General features: G+C 41.9%; 1 protein-coding gene across 2 annotated transcripts in view; it reads left to right on the top strand.

Moving 5' to 3' along the window:
* LOC115156710 (guanine nucleotide-binding protein G(I)/G(S)/G(O) subunit gamma-12-like) overlaps nucleotides 1–11,142 on the top strand; it is a 56,023-nt gene extending 44,881 nt beyond the window's left edge. The window contains exons 1-4 of one of the 2 annotated variants that reach the window (XM_029704312.1): nucleotides 7,627–7,754; nucleotides 10,389–10,437; nucleotides 10,548–10,656; nucleotides 10,892–11,142. In XM_029704312.1, the coding sequence (XP_029560172.1) occupies nucleotides 10,564–10,656; nucleotides 10,892–11,017 (219 nt within the window). In that variant the 5' untranslated portion in view covers nucleotides 7,627–7,754; nucleotides 10,389–10,437; nucleotides 10,548–10,563 and the 3' untranslated portion in view covers nucleotides 11,018–11,142. Of the gene's footprint in view, nucleotides 1–7,626; nucleotides 7,755–10,388; nucleotides 10,438–10,547; nucleotides 10,657–10,891 lie in introns of those variants that run through there. The other variant, XM_029704311.1, reaches the window with a different exon arrangement.
* The last annotated feature ends 5,338 nt before the right edge of the window (nucleotides 11,143–16,480 follow it).

The following is a 16,480-nucleotide window of genomic DNA, read 5'->3' on the forward strand; positions in this document are numbered from 1 at the left end:
TGTCTACATAATGAGATTATTATGGATAATATTTTTATTTGTCAAACGACAGTCAAGCATCGATCATTATGTCACCAGAATCAGACACTCAATATTTATTGGAAAGGAGCATCAAGATCACCGTTCACTTTCACCACCCTGTGAAGTTCATCGTCAGTTATTTAATCGTAGCCTAATAAACTGCATGATTTCCTGAGTCGTAGTGGGAGGACCACACACCATATCATCGCGTGACATATCAATATTTGCACTGCTTCTTAACACGCTGCTCGCTTAACCTGAAAGCCAGCCCGCACCAATGTGTCGGAGGAAACAACGTTCGACTAATGTCCGGGGTCAGCTTGCAGACGCCCGGCCCGCAACAAGGAGTCGCTAGAGCTCCTAGAGCCCCCCTGGCCAAACCCGGACGGTGCTGGGACAATTGTGCTCCGCCCAATGGGGCTCCCGGTCACAGCCGGCTGAGATCGAACCCCAGGCTGTAGTGGCGCCTCAGCGCTGCGATGCAGTGCCTTAGACCACTGCACCAGTGGGAGGTCACGTTATAAATTTTACCGACACAAACATCCCACCATGTCGAACAAACAAATTATCTGTCAGCATTTATAAAATTGTACAGAAGCTTCCTGTTTCCATCATAGCTGTCTTGATAATTGTTTATTCGGTATGACTTTACTGGCATAAAACTGTGGAAGAAAATGTGGTTAGTATCGAGGATGATGTCTTGAGTTACCGAAAGTTACTTAAAAGTACTGATTGCCGGAAACAGTTAACACAATTGCACACGTTTCTCTTCTGAGGAAAACAGCGTATTAAATTCTGTGAACAAAACACTTATCAGTGAATTTTGTATTCACTGATGACATTTGTATTTAAAGTTTTGCAAAAGTTGTTCTAAGATATGCAAGTCAGGTAATAAGGCAAGATAATGATCAGAAGTTCTGTAAATGTATTTAAGCATTTGATCATCGCTGTTCTGCTATAGATATGTTTCAACACAGATCGAAAGATTGCTTGTACGCGACTGAGAAACTGTAAGGTCTACACCTTTTTGTATTCAGCACATGTGAAAAAGAACATTTGATTTGATATATTCGCCTACGAGACATTTTTCATGCCAAACATTCTACGACAACGACGTTGAATGCAGAAATAGTCCAGCTAACAGGATAACATTTCTTCCCAGAGGCGAGCGTTCTATCTCTAGAGGACACTTTTATGGCTGCTCTGTCAGTAAAGACTCAACATGGGTTGAAGAGTGCATGGGGCAGAAATGAGCCTAAAGTAATTACATGGGAATTTGGGATTTGTGGATTCTTCTGAAATGAGTTCAGTCTAGAGGCAGCTGTCTAGACAGAGCTGTGTTGTGCTGCTGGTCCAGAGCGTTGGGTGAAACCTCTGAAAGCAACAGGACTGTTTTCAATAAAGAGCGCCTGTGTGCATGTATGTCTGGAGGTATGTGTGGACAAGGAAATGACTGTATGAGTACTGTACTGGACAAGTGTCTTTTGTGTGTGTGAAACAGAAATGTATCAAGTAATCTTCCATAGTCAGCGGAGGGAGTTCACTGGCGTCGCTTTGCATGACGAGCAACCTGGTCTGAGACCTGAATACTTGTGTTGTTACTGTAGTTTCCAGAGATAATATCAAGACTTAAGGTCAGCAGGCTAACACGGTCTTGGGGTGGTTATACCAATAACACAAGCCACTTACTTAAGGATTACTTTTGACTCTTGTCTGCCACCAATGCTAATACCAGACTGGGTGGGGTCACCCAAGCTAAGTTATCTCTGGAACCATGCCCTCTTCTTTGGGTGGTGCACTTTTTCTCATCTTTTACCCCAGAACTGACGTTACCTATGTCTCACCCCTGCAGCTTTTTTTTCTGTGAACCTACTAATGCTACAGCTCAAATAACCACTAGGTTTCTAAAGTTACTGAACTCTCACTGCGCTACATTCTTCCAAACACTGAAACCTTGTGAGTTGTCTGCATGATGTAATCTTTCTATTTTTAACATCCACAGACTACTGTTCGAGTTGTCCAAGCTATTCGATTGGTTAGAAAAGGTATCCAACAGAAAGACTGGACCAGTGCGGTCCCAACCAGTGTGCATGACAACAGTTGCTCGGCAAGCTAAACGCCGAACGGCTCTGAGCAGCTTTTCTGGTGGGAATGGAATGATGTCATCCTCTCTAGCTCCTCAGTGCCTCAATGTTTCTCACACTTCAACAAACACAAGCTCCTACCATCAGCAACTTTTCTGTTTCTCTCTCATCGACTCGTCAAGCTATCCTACTTTACTCAGCAAAACCAGTGGTCTTTTACGGCGTTCGATAAACTGGGTAACGAAGTGAACACAACGAAGTGTTTACTGTAAACAAGTGATTGCCAGCGGGGCTGATCTTCTATTAGCCACAATGATGGTGTTGTAGGAGAAAACTATTTTATTCACAGACTCAGCTGGAAAATGCTCATACTGGCAAAAGAGCACGGCTCGAATGGTGTGAACAGCCACTTTTAGCTTTTCGCCTGCAGACAAGGGAACTCCTGCAGCAAACATATAGCTAGCTGTAGGATCTTAATTTGAGACAAACTTGCTACAGTAGGAAAACAATACTGCAGCAACAGGAAATGTGGATTAGCATTAATTAACATTTTTGTAGGGGTTGATACATTTTTAGTAAGGGAAAATCAAGTTTGAAATTTCAAATAGGAAATTATAAACTTCAGAAGCCTTTTTAAACCTCAAGTACAGTACCTCTTTTAAATGTCCTGCATTGCAGGAAGGTGTTTCTCACCCTTTGCCTTGATGACAGCTTTGCACACTCTTGGCATTCTCTCAAGTGTGCCTTGTTAAAAGTTAATTTGTGGAATTTCTTTCCTTCTTAATGCGTTTGAGCCAATCAGTTGTGTTGTGACAAGGTAGGGGTGGTATACAGAAGATAGCCCTATTTGGTAAAAGACCAAGTCCATATTATGGCAAGAACAGCTCAAATAAGCAAAGAGAAATGACAGTCCATCATTACTTTAAGACATGAAGGTCAGTCAATCTGTAAAATGTCAAGAACTTTGAAAGTGCAGTCACACTTTCAAGTGCAGTCGCAAAAGCCATCAAGAGCTATGATGAAACTGGCTCTCATGAGGACCGCCACAGGAAAGGAAGACCCAGAGATACCTCTGCTGCAGAGGATGTTCATTAGAGTTACCAGCCTCAGAAATCAGTAATCAACTGCACCTCAGATTGCACCTCGCGGAGTTCAAGTAACAGACATCTCAACATCAACTGTTCAGAGGAGACTGTGTGAATCAGGCCATCATGGTTGAATTGCTGGAAAGAAACAACTACTAAAGGACACCAATAAGAAGAGGAAACTTGCTTGGACCAAGAAACACAATCAATGGACATTAGACCGGTGAAAATCTGTCCTTAGGTCTGATGAGTCCAAATTGGAGATTTTTGGTTCCAACCGCCGTGTCTTTGTGAGACGCAGAGTAGGTGAACGGATGATCTCAGCATGTGTGGTTCCCACCATGAAGCTTGGAGGAGGTGGTGTGATGGTGTGGGGGTGCTTTGCTGGTGACACTCTGTGATTTATTTAGAATTAAAGGCACACTTAACCAGCATGGCTACCATAGCATTCTGCAGCGATAAGCCATCCCATCTGGTTTACGCTTAGTGGGTCTATCGTTTGTTTTTCAACAGGACAATGACCCAAAACACACCTCCAGGCTGTGTAAGGGTGATTTGACCAAGAAGGAGAGTGATGGAGAGCTGCATCATATGACCTAGCCTCCACAATCACCTCAACCCAATTGACATGGTTTGGGAGGAGTTGAACCGCAGAGTGAAGGAAAAGCAGCCAATAAGTGCTCAGCATATGTGGGAACTTTTTCAAGACAGCATTCCTCATGAAGCTGATTGAGAGAGTGCCAAGAGTGTGTAAAGCTTTTTTGGTTACTACATGATTCCATATGTGTTATTTCATAGTTTTGATGTCTTCACTATTATTCTACAGTGTAGGAAATTTGAATTTATGTGTCCAAACTTTTGACTGGTACTGTATATAATTTATTATATGCAAAGACGATTAAATCAAGAATAGTCTGATGGGTGACAATATTAGCCTATCACTTGTGAATGATATATTATCACTTGTGAATGATGCCCAGCTTAAGGCAAGAAACAGTACATGAGTTTCAAGTTTGGGGAAGATCATGCACCTTTATAATAAAAGCATTACATGCATAATCGCATTTGCGGTCACTTTTGAGAATGGTGTTTTCCTGCTAATGGAACATTCGCGGTTATACCCACAGCTGTCCCAGACTATGCTTGGAATATTTATTTCTTGCACAGAATAGAATAGGTCAACCTTTGTACAATGGGGGATAGTAGATTGACATAGGCTAGTGCTTTTGCTGTTTGTTAGGCCCACTCATCTTGTTGGCTGACGAAAAGTAAATGTGGACAGTTCTTCCAATATCTTCATGCGCCTTGGAATTGGATAAGGAAGCTTGCAGTTGCATCCCCGATGTGTCTGTCTTCACTTGCAGCCTGTGAGAAAGACCCGATCACATGATGGATAGTCATGTGAGTGAGAGGTGCTTCGTAGCACGCAGCCAGAGAAGGGAATTCTAATTGTTATGTTCAGCCCAAGGGCACAACAGCCAATGGCCGCAAAAGGCATGGATTTATTTAGGGGGCGTTACGGCCACACAAAGGGGATGCTGTTGGGAAATTCGATGCATTATCAAGTGCTTGTCAAGTTGTGAATGAGAGACTGATGAAGTGTGTACAGCCTGCATAAAAAACAAAGCAGAGATCATGCCTTTCATGCAACTTTTTTCAAATCATCATTAGAGTCTCATCATGCAGCCTTAGAATGTATTAAAAATATAAACATATAGCCCAATGTTTGTATCACAACTAAAGTTACATAAATATCTCTAAATTCAGCATATAGGAGTACCTGTTTCTTTGTTAACCGCTCAACACAGAATAGCCACATGTACACACTCCCTCAAATAATTTGGAGAAAATATAATTTCAATTGTATTCTTCATACTATAAAATAATATGAAATAATGCCAAATATTTTCTGTGTCTGCTAAATGAACTAGTGTAGCCCACAGCCATATGGCATGGTCAGATCAGGGCCTAACATAAGGACAACTCAGAGTATGCTACTCTATTCATTTGAAATAGACTACATTTTCTTCATATCATGTACCTTTAGACCTGTCTAAAATAAATAATGGAGGTATTGTGATGGTGTAGGCTATATTACATGAACTTTTTACATGCAGATATTCCAGGTTTGCATCACTGGCTTGTAGACTATGCGTGGAGATGGTAAATGTCTTTATGTCAATTACCGTCAATTAACAGTTATTTGCTTGACAATCACAGGCTGACAACATTTCATGACCGCCACAGCCCTATCTACTGCCAATGTTTATCTATGTCAATTGCATGGCTGTGTGCTCGATGTTTATGCACCTGTCAGCAACGGGTGTGGCTGAAATAGCCGAATCCACTCATTTGAAGGGGTGTCCACATACTTTTGCCATGTGTAGATAATCCTCTATGAAAACGAATGGTCCATACCCCATGTCTCTATCATAATCTGTTCAAAAGTTATTGGAGTTTTACCCTTGTATGATGGCCAAAATTTGTGGCCAGAGGAAAAAAGTGGTAAAAAATAAGGAAAATTGCACAGCATCGCATCAGCTAGGCTGGATGCTGTGCGAGAATTAACTACCTAACAGGCTCATATTCCCGTTGAACTCGTCATCCTTCTTCTTAAAGACTTCTCACAAAACAAGCGTGTCTCTGTGAAATGTCAACGGAGCATTGAGCGTTTCGAAAGCTTTTTTATCTTCAAGCTTTTCAGATTTAATTCAGCTCGTCATGCAAATGTTGGTTTTTGCGACCTGCGGGAATAACTTTGAAGACCCCCCTTACTTGCTCTGACTTTGCTGATATTTGTACTTACTATGACTGTGATATGTGGTTGTCCCACTTAGCTATCTTAAGATGAATGCACTAGGTCACTCTGGATAAGAGCGTCTGCTAACTTACAAAAATGTAAATGTATTTGTTTCCGAAATCTGACTTTTTTGAATATATTGTTTATGAAATGTTAGAGAAAGACACCACTGAACGATTCAGATCATGAATAATCAAATTTGTCTTGGTAAAATGTATTTTATAATGTAAGGAAGTGATATTTCATCACCAACGACAACCTACTATATGTGAATCGTAATAATCTAGCTAGCCAGCAAAAAATCACCTAAAACTAATGTTATCAAGGTAGGTGACTAACTGTCAATTCTTCATGGCTAGCTTGCTAGCCCTACGGACTTACTATGGGCTTGTGATTTATGCACAAGCCCATAGTAAGGGAATTGTAGGCAGGTAAACATGCCAAAATTAACACAGTATATATTTATTAACGTATCAAATATTGTAGTAAGGCAACATATGAGCTGTGAGAGTTTATTTTATTTAGCTTAAGCAAAAATACTGGGTTTTGACTAGATGGGATACAGCTTTTGTCAGATTTGACCTTCGTAGCCGTTTAGGAGAATTTACGCAGCAGGTTAGGTGCTCCGTTTCGCATAGTTTGATTTGGACTCATACTCTGACTCTCCTGTGCTCCGATGTGCGTGTTCGGAGCACGGTAATATGCGTACTGAAAAACACCCTGTGTGTGTGAGGGAGAGACCGATTTTGGCTCGCAGCCCAGGGCTTTGAACTCACAAAAGTTCAAAGAGACAGACTTCTGTCTAGACTCCAAATATCGCGCCATTATACTGTTCCCATGCAAAAGAGGAAACTTTGGCGTCACCACTTTTTTGGCAGATGCCCATAGCCCCACACGATGTCTATACACAACTTAAATGAACACATTTCAATAAGCCATAGCCTTCTATAGATATAATCATGATGACGTCAAATGATTAAAACTCCTGCAAAAATGTTTGTTTATAAGTCCTGGCTTCAGGCAAAGCTGTACAGCTATTGTCAGAGGTGTTAAGTAATATACTGACTTTAATATAAGCAATTTAGCAAATGCTTTTATCCAAAGTGACTTACAGTTATGCATGCATACATTTTACATATGGGTGGTCCCGGGAATCAAACCCACTATTGTGGCGTTGCAAGCACCATGCTCTATCAAGTGAGCTACAGAGCCTATTCAGAGCAAACTCTATTCTTTCTAGTGACTCACAAGGACTCCCAAGCATTGTGCTTGGAATGTAATGTTAATTAATAGCGTGTGTGTGGGTGAGTGTGTGTAAGGTACAGTAGAGTAGTGGGCCTGCTCTATTCAGTGCTGTTGGTGGTCCTGTTGAGGTTTACATATGAGGGCTGGAGGGTGGTGGTGGGGGGACGATGGGGTGGGCTATGTTATGGGGTGGTCCTCTCTCTGATCCTAGGTGGTAGAACTACTGTATGATGAAGCCTGTGTGGCCCCATGCCTTGGAGTTACTGCAGGGGGATGGGGGTGCCCTCCCAAAGTCAATTAGGATGGTGGTGGTGTTGGTTGGCGTCAGATTATAGGCTTGCCAACCTGACTCACTTGGGCAGGTCTGAAAACTCCCTTTCACTACAGGCTGGTTGAACTGGTCTCTCGAAGCCACAGAAGAGTTTCTATGGTTCGGGGGCGACAGTTAATTCAGGTACCATCGCTGTGCGAGGCTACAGTATCCAAGACCAGCTTACCTCTGCTACACACAGTCATTTGGTAAGCTGGTCCTGTATACCATATTCTGTTCTTTGTAAGCATGCACTGTGAACTTCTACGAATTTCAGGTTGAATTGAAATATTGCCAAGTGACAGCCAACATCAACTGACTGCAGCTCTATCAGAATCAGCAGAACCCTGTTCGACCTAGGTAATGCAGCACTGTCTTCCTTTAGGAACAGCAGAACACAATTAGCTAAACTGCTCTGGCCTACATTTCCTTCTTTCCAAGAACAGGAAATAAATATCTGGTCGCTGTTTACTGCTCCCAGGAGGGGTCTTTACTTTCGCCAGTGATACCCTAACGGCGTTCTTTAACTTGTTGACTGTAAACGGGTTGCTCTTTTCATTGTGGCAGTATTTGCCCTGCTCTGAAAATTACACAATGAATCTCTCATCATGGTTTCTAAGGGGACCAAGGATGCTGGAGTAATTGATTTTTACAAGGAAGAGCTAGTCATTTATTACCAGAATATGTAAAAATATGTTATCACACTTTTGCCCGAGGAGGATGTAACATACTTTTCTCCTCAGGTCATTGACTGTTCAGCTCTGTTAGCTTGTGTCATTATGTCAGTTAAACACCAGGAAATGACCCACCAAAAACCTTAGGTGGGAAAAGGGAGTTTTTACCCCTCAGAACTCTCGGCCAGAAGAGTCTCCGGAAGAGTTAATAAGAAACAAAACTGCATTGTTTTTTATTGGTTTCAGATTGATTTAGCTTCACTGGCATGCAGGGTTGGCAGAGATTGAACTTGTGGCACTGACTTTTACATTGGTTGTATTGTACCCGGAAAGCTAAATCAAGAAAGTAATTGAAAGTATCTGACATATTTATTGCAGCAACAACGCTTTGAAGCTCTATCATTGCTGTCTCCCGCTTTTTCCAATGAGCTATTTTTCCTCTGGAGCGTCATGCTTTAATCAGTCAGGCCAGGAAACAAGAGTCCTCCCTCCTTCCTGGACTCTAAGAGAGATACAGTGGACTCCTGTTGTAGCATCAAAGCCGTCAGAAGGGACCACATCCTGTTGGGCACAGGGGTCAAACAAAACAACCCAATCACTCGAACCAGTGGAGGAACAGGAGAGCTCGACTCCCAGCTCTGGCCCTGTACACACTTTTGTATTCTGATTTGTTAAGTTGTGTGTATTTGCATTCAAATCCTTTACTTATTCTATGCATTTCTTTACAAACTCTCCTATGACATTCTGAAGACTGCACTGATTGCAGACGTTTAGTTCTTACATTTCAGTCTGCAGTAATTCCTCGACAGTGTGTTTGGAATATGAATACTGTAGGACTGTTAACATTGGGTGCGGATTGGCTTGGTTGAGGATTTGAGTAACACCAATGTTCTCAGCTTATAGGGCATTTGGAATGAGGCAGACCTTTTTTTTTATGGAAGTAGCGCTCCATTTATGCGGGCCTCTTTATTGCACATGTGATGTTTCTGTTTATTACACAATATATTCTGACGAAAGGTTTCCTGTCTCTGGCAGTAAAAGATAAAGTGTGTGTGTGTGGGAGGGAGGGAGGGAGGGAGGGAGGGAGGGAGGGAGGGAGGGAAAAAGACACCGAAACCAGAGATCCCAGGAAGCCGAGTAGAGGATGTGCCCAAACATGTTCCCATCGTCCCTGTAAATGATTATCAGGAAGTGGAATTATAGCTCAGAGAGAATGTCTCCTCCAACCAACTGTGAACTTCACCCCACTGTTCACAACCACTCAGGACTATACTCTCTACTTTAGACCCGCTGCTCTACTTTGGTGCACTTAAACTACCTTCTCTTATGTAAAGGGTTATCTTTTTGCTCAGTTTGGCGGTTTCCACCACCTTACTTTGGGGCAGCTGCTCTAGGCTTGGATGTGTGTGTATGTTTGTCTTAACTGTTTTTACTACCGACTCTGGCATCGTGTGTCTCTGTGCACAACGAGGAAGCCCTTGTGATGTTATTTATGGGGAAAAGCCTAAGAAGAGAAAGTGTTTGAGCAGAAGCCGTTAACCCTCATGTTTAGCCTTGTTGCAACCAGCTGCAGTGTCTCTTTAATGTCTCTCCTACCAATAAAACATGGTTATATCATGCAAAGACATACTGGAGAACTGATCGACATCACGCTTTGTTGACACAACAGTAACCCTCCGCAAAAGCCACCATCTCATTGTGCTCTTTCGTTCTATTATTTGTTTACTGTTATGGTCCCTTCGCTGACATATGATTGGTTTGTTATGACATGCTCTACCGTACGGTGATTTTTCAAGCGGCTGGCAAAGTGTCATAACTGCTTCTCATGCGTCGAAGATGTGTTGGTCTTTACCGTCAGATAGTAGGATGTATGTCTGGGGCAAGATGGAGGGGGAAAATGTTCTGTCCCAATGCTTGCTTTAAAGAGAGTGGTCATGCTTTTAATGAAATGATTGCTGGTTGATTTAGGGCCCTATTCAATCCATAAAGCAGAAGTTCAGCACTAAAGCCCAATTGAAATTTAAAGGCAATGTTCCCGCGTTCACGGTTAACGCTGCATATGTCGGTTCAAGCGGAAATTACCTTTACATTCCTATCGCGCAATCTGTCATGCTTCAGCCATACAGATTGAAAAGAGCCCTAAATCATTTTTTTATTATTTTTTTGCAGGTTTTTCCCCCCAAGATTCAATAAGGTTAGATTTCAAGTCTTTGACTAGGTAAGTGTTGTCCAATTTGTCTATATATTTACTGTACTTTTGCCATATTTGTGTTTTTTCATTAAACATTCTATTCTATTATGTACTTTTGTTATACTTAATGCGTATAGTGGTGTGGAGGCCAAGATGTCATCGAAGATGCCAAGCTCTAACAACATAGCCCAAGCCAGGAGGACAGTACAACAGCTGAGGATAGAGGCCAGTATTGAGAGGATAAAGGTATGGTATGCTGAAAGTTAGACTGAGTAGAAAGCAGTGTTGAGTAACAATAAAGTACATTTCCTGGTCCTTACCTAAATGTCTCCCTAAATGGACACCAACTTGCAGCTAAGGATGATCTGTTGTCAGTGAGTGTCTGCGCGTGCTTGTGGGATGGGTGTGCATGTGTGTATGTGTGCGACTCCTGTGTCAGCAGAAACCCTCCCATTCACACTCATGTCGCTCTGTCCTGTAGGTATCTAAGGCCTCGGCGGACCTCATGCACTACTGTGGTGAACACGCCAAGTACGACCCTCTGCTCATGGGAATCCCTGCCTCAGAGAACCCCTTCAAGGACAAAAAGCCCTGCACTATATTGTAGTGAAGGCTTTTTTATTTATCTGTTTGCTTCTTAATGTTGCCTGTATTTTATTATCTGGGGAGAATTGTGATCTAAAACCACTACTCATCCATCAATCTTGCCTTAAAGCCTGTAACGCTACCCTTTAATGAAAATGCTGTATTTTATCACTCAATTTGAACTTGCCATAGTTATATACATAACATACAGTAAACAGTTAGAATATACACTACCATTCAAAAGTTTGGGGTCACTTAGAAATGGTCCATTAAAATAACATCAAATTGATCTGAAATACAGTGGAGACATTGTTAATGTTGTAAATGACCATTGTAGCTGGAAATGGCTGATTTTTAATGGAATATCTACATTGGCGTACAGAGGCCCATTATCAGCAACCATCAGTCCTGTGTTTCAATGGCACGTTGTGTTAGTTAATCCAAGTTTATCATTTTAAAAGGCTAATCGATCATTAGAAAACCCTTTTGCAATTATGTTAGCACAGCTGAAAACTGTTGTTTTGATTAAAGAAGCAAATAAACTGGCCTTCTTTAGACTAATTGAGTATCTGGAGCATCAGCATTTGTGGGTTTGATTATGGGCTCAAAATGGCCAGAAACAAAGAACGTTCACCTGAAACCCGTCAGTCTATTCTTGTTCTGAGAAATGAAGGCTATTCCATGCGAGAAATTGCCACAGAACAGAGCAAACTGGCTCTAACCAGAATAGAAAGAGGAGTGGGAGGCCCCGGTGCACAGCATGGTGTTTATACTTGCGTACTATTGTTTGTACAGATGAACGTGGTACATTCAGGCGATTTGGAAATTGCTCCCAAGGATGAACCTGACTTGTGGAGGTCTTCAATTTTTTTTCTGAGGTCTTGGCAGATTTCTTTAGATTTTCCCATGATGTCAAGCAAAGAGGCACTGACTTTGAAGGTAGGCCTTGAAATACATCCATAGGTACACCTCCAATTGACTCAAATTATGTCAATTAGCCTGTCAGAAGCTTCTAAAGCCATGACATCATTTTATGGAACTTTCCAAGCTGTTTAAAGGCACAGTCAACTTAGTGTATGTAAACTTCTGACCCACTGGAATTGTGATACAGTGAATTATAAGTGAAATAATCCGTCTGTAAACAATTGTTGGAAAAATGTCTTGTGTCATGCACAAAGTAGATGTGCATGCCAAAACTATAGTTTGTTAACAAGAAATTTGTGGAGTGGTTGAAAAACGAGTTTTAATGACTCCAACCTAAGTGTATGTAAACTTCCGACTTCAACTGTAGATATTCCATTAAAAATCTGCCGTTTCCAGCCACAATAGTCATTTACAACATTAACAATGTCTACACTGTATTTCCGATCAATTTGATGTTATTGTAATGGACAAAAAAAATTCTAAGTGACCCCAAACTTTTGAACGGTAGTGTACGTTGGGACATTGACTGTTAGTGTCTGTCTGATTTAGCTCAGTGGATTTAGCCGTGGTTTCCATCCGTCCCTTTAACAAGTCTGTTATTTGTCTTCAATCGTATCTGCTGTCATGTGTGTTACAATGACCGTATATAATGTATTTCAGGCTTTGGAGTCATGGTTGGGACATTTGACTGTATTATCTTCTCCCCATTGACTCATGCTGTTTATTAATAACTTCCTAGTTTAGCAGGGAGTCACCTGGGTTGTCAGTGACCAATGGAGGAAGTAGACATCATCAGAGCCTTCTATTAATGTAAAGAGCAGAAGTGCTTGGTTAGTGCAGAGCATATGTCAACTCAATGCCAGTTGTCGGATAGGAAACTGCAATGTAATGCTGAGGCAGGTCATTCACCCAGACAACCTTAGTATACAGCACTCCTCCCAGCCATTTAAACCAGGTGTTACATAACCTAACACTGTGAGCCAAGTCGCCTTACGTATTATTTATGATAGAGATCATATAATTAATGTATAGTTTGGTTTTTTAAAGAGGAGTTTCAGGTACAAGTATTCCGTTGGGAGAGACCATAGAAGATGCATCAGCTGAGCATGTGGGTTGTAATTAACAATGTAATACATGATTTTCACTCCAACCATGTGTACTATATCATGTATTCAAGGCTGACCCCAAAGTCCAGAGATAAGTGTCCTGTTGAACAGTAAAGAATAGAATGTGCTGTATGCCCTGTCGTTCAGCTTTTGGGAACATGTCCCCCGTGACAAATCTAGATGAGACGAACCAGCTGTATCTGTGTGGTTAGCACCTACGGGCTGGAAAGTACAATTATTTTTGGGAACAATGAATCTTTCTGTGCTGAATTGCAGTGATTTCTAACTGAATCGTGACATTGTTATGTCTACGCCTTGTCACGAGTAAAAGAGAAGCCAAAACAGGTCTGATTGTACTTACCTGGTGCTACTGTTTGTATTTTTGGTGTTAGCCTCCCTCCTCTAAAAGGTACTTCATTAGACATAAAGGTCTTGAGATCAGAGACAAGGAAACCCAGTAATGCATTACGAATTCTTCAGCGATGACAATTGTATCTCGACTAAGTTTCTCTCTAACAATGGGTTTTATTGCCATAAACTTAGTACGCTAAATCAGGCTACCGTTAATTTGTGTGCCATCACCAGATAATTCTGATTCAACCAGCATACCAGAAATGGCCTTAATGTACCTTTGGGAGACTCTTACGTGACCCTTGTGAATCTGCTGGATTAAAGACATCTGTATGTGGCTTTGTTCTCTCTCTGCCGTAGTACAGTCGTTCCTACTGTTATTAAACATGGTTTTATTATTGCACCTTGTTTTGTCTGCTCTGCTTCTTTTAAGTCTTCCTCTTTGTTGCTTTCTCGCGTAAGATGCTAGTTTCCCTCAGGGAAGTATTTTTTTCATTGTTCGTCTGATAATGTGTACTACCTCATGTGCAAGAGTACATTGTGCCCATTATGTTAAGATAATCTATCAATGAATCTCAGAAAGCATAATATTAAAATATAGCATCCAATGGCACTCATATCAGAAAGGAATAATGAACAAATACAAAGGGGATGCAGACCAAGCTCGTCCATAGGACTCCCAACCATGTGGCCTAAAGAAAGCTACTGTGAGTTATCTATAGCCTAGCCTTGCTTCCTCTCATTACGTGGGTTCTAGTGGACATGTATTTATACCTCACCACAGAGAGAATAGAATAGGCCTTGGCCCATGGCCGTCTGGGCCCAGTGAACAGGAGAGAGCTAAACATAGAAGGTAACGAAACTCTTGTTTCCGCTCTCCGAGAGAGGAGGAGCTATTTTGGGGGATTTGTCAGCATAGCCTGAAGCTTGTTGCCCTTGATTTTCTGTCCTTATCTTTGGGCAGCTGGTGGGTAAACATGTTTTTTTCTCACTATGAGGGAAATGGTGGATCGTAACCGAAAGAGACATCTTAGCTATTGTTCCCTCTTGCAGCTGGGAAAGCTAGGCACAGTTTTACCATCTCACAATGGAAGCCTTAAGGCAGTGTCCTGCACAAGCCTGGCTGCACAGTAGCAGTGTATTGATATCAGCTCTAAGCAGACGTATCAGCCATGAAGCACACAGTGTAATCCTGGTGAGCACAATATCATTGTGTTCCAGGGCGACCCTGGTGTGCACATTGCTAAGGCCTGGCAGGCCGACTGACCGCGGGCCTCCCTCTGTGAAAGCTTGGCAGTTACAGTGTCAGTGTGTTGGAATGTGCTGATGTGGGGAGGGGTGGGGCAGTGTCGATCCAATCTCTGCACTGTTGGCAGTCCCCCCCCCGCACAGCCACCTCGGTTAGACCGAGCCACTCACTCACCTATTCAGCAGTGCAGTGGACCGTGCCAACCATGGCATCTAATCTACTGGCTACTACCAACCAGTGCACCCTCATGGTATTATAACACTGTTGTTACACAAGTTCTTCAACTTTTGTGTTTGGTCTGTTATTTTCCTATAGAGATCTACGCTGTTATTATGGTATTAGTAGTGTTCTCTGTTGAGTAAGTGTAACATGTTGAGTGTCCTGTAGATGTAAAACATTGTCTCAAGATTCCTTCCCCCCCAGATACATTGAGTGAAAAATATGAGTCTGATTCATTTGAAATCTGTCATCACCTGAGTCTTTATTGCCTTATACAACCTTCTAAAATGTGTGTTGATTGTGATAACATGAATACACAGGGGTACCCAAGGAGCAGGTTGGGTAGCTACTAAAGCCTGGGGATTGTCAAATCCCTTGCTTGAACTCCTCCAGTACCAACATAACACTTACATCAACCCTACCCTAATTCTATATATATATATAAAAAAAAAACTTTTCCCCTACACCAACACAATACCACATGACATCAGTGTTAGACTTCTCCACCGGTCGGTCACACACCTAGTTACATCATGGTGACCTTCAACACGGTGCGGTCGGGAAGGTCTACTATATAATATACAATATTATTAATACAAGATAATAGAATCCACTTAAAACAACTTATTTTTAGTTTGTGCTATAAAAAGAAAACTATATAAAAAAAAATAAAAAAATCATTGAGCTATGGAAGTATCTTGAGTTTTTTAACATTTTTAACTGTATTCCAAAAGGTTCTTAAAGCCATTTACAATGAACACACAACAGAAAAAGATCCTTCTCCTCATGTGGGAAGAAACTGGGTTTTGTTCTGCAAAGGTGACAAGCTCTTCTCGTGATTATAATTAAACGGGGTGGTAAGCCTGCCTTACATGAGCTCTGACATCATCCACACTCGACGCCAGCGTCACATGTGAGCATGTCACTCAATAGCAAGTGGAGGAAGGAGTGGGTGGTTTACGCAATCTGCACCCACTGCATTCTCCCTTACAAAGCTTTACAAAGACTTCCAGTCATGTGTTCTCTAACACACCTTCCCTGTGAAAGACTAACAGGCACAAAAAGCCTTGCTTACACTATTACCTACCCCAGCAGAGGTTTTGTAATATGTTGCATTGTATGTAACATGTCCCCACTGGCCATACACTATTAGTTGAAGCCGTGAATTTTGTTCCTTTTTCCATTCTACCTTTATTCACCTGAGCAACTCACTATTGTCTAGTTCAATAGCTAGTTTTGCATGCAAGTCAAAAATCAGAGCAGAAACCCGGATTGTCAAATGTGCTGCAAATGTGCGTGCAGTACTTTTCCTAGTGAGGCGGCAGGCAGGCGTATTGCATTCAAAGAGGTATGCAGAAAGGGCACTCAGCTCAATCATGGGCTGAACTCAGGACGGGTGAAAATGGGAAGCCGTTCGGATGAATGAGCACGGCCTTGCTGACCCAAGCAGAACAAAGCGTGGAGTGGAGGGGGGCTATTGTCTCCCAGGGATGAGGATGTCACTGAGTCCATAGAGGCCAGTGTGACCTCCATGATCCACACGTGATTCCCTATACAACTGTCAGAGGGGTCAAAGCTCAACTAGCTTTGTTACATTTCCAGAAATTAAGAAAAAAAATGAATGAGGACCATCAAG

This window comes from Salmo trutta, chromosome 21, assembly GCF_901001165.1.
Source record: "Salmo trutta chromosome 21, fSalTru1.1, whole genome shotgun sequence".
Lineage (NCBI taxonomy): Eukaryota > Metazoa > Chordata > Actinopteri > Salmoniformes > Salmonidae > Salmo > Salmo trutta.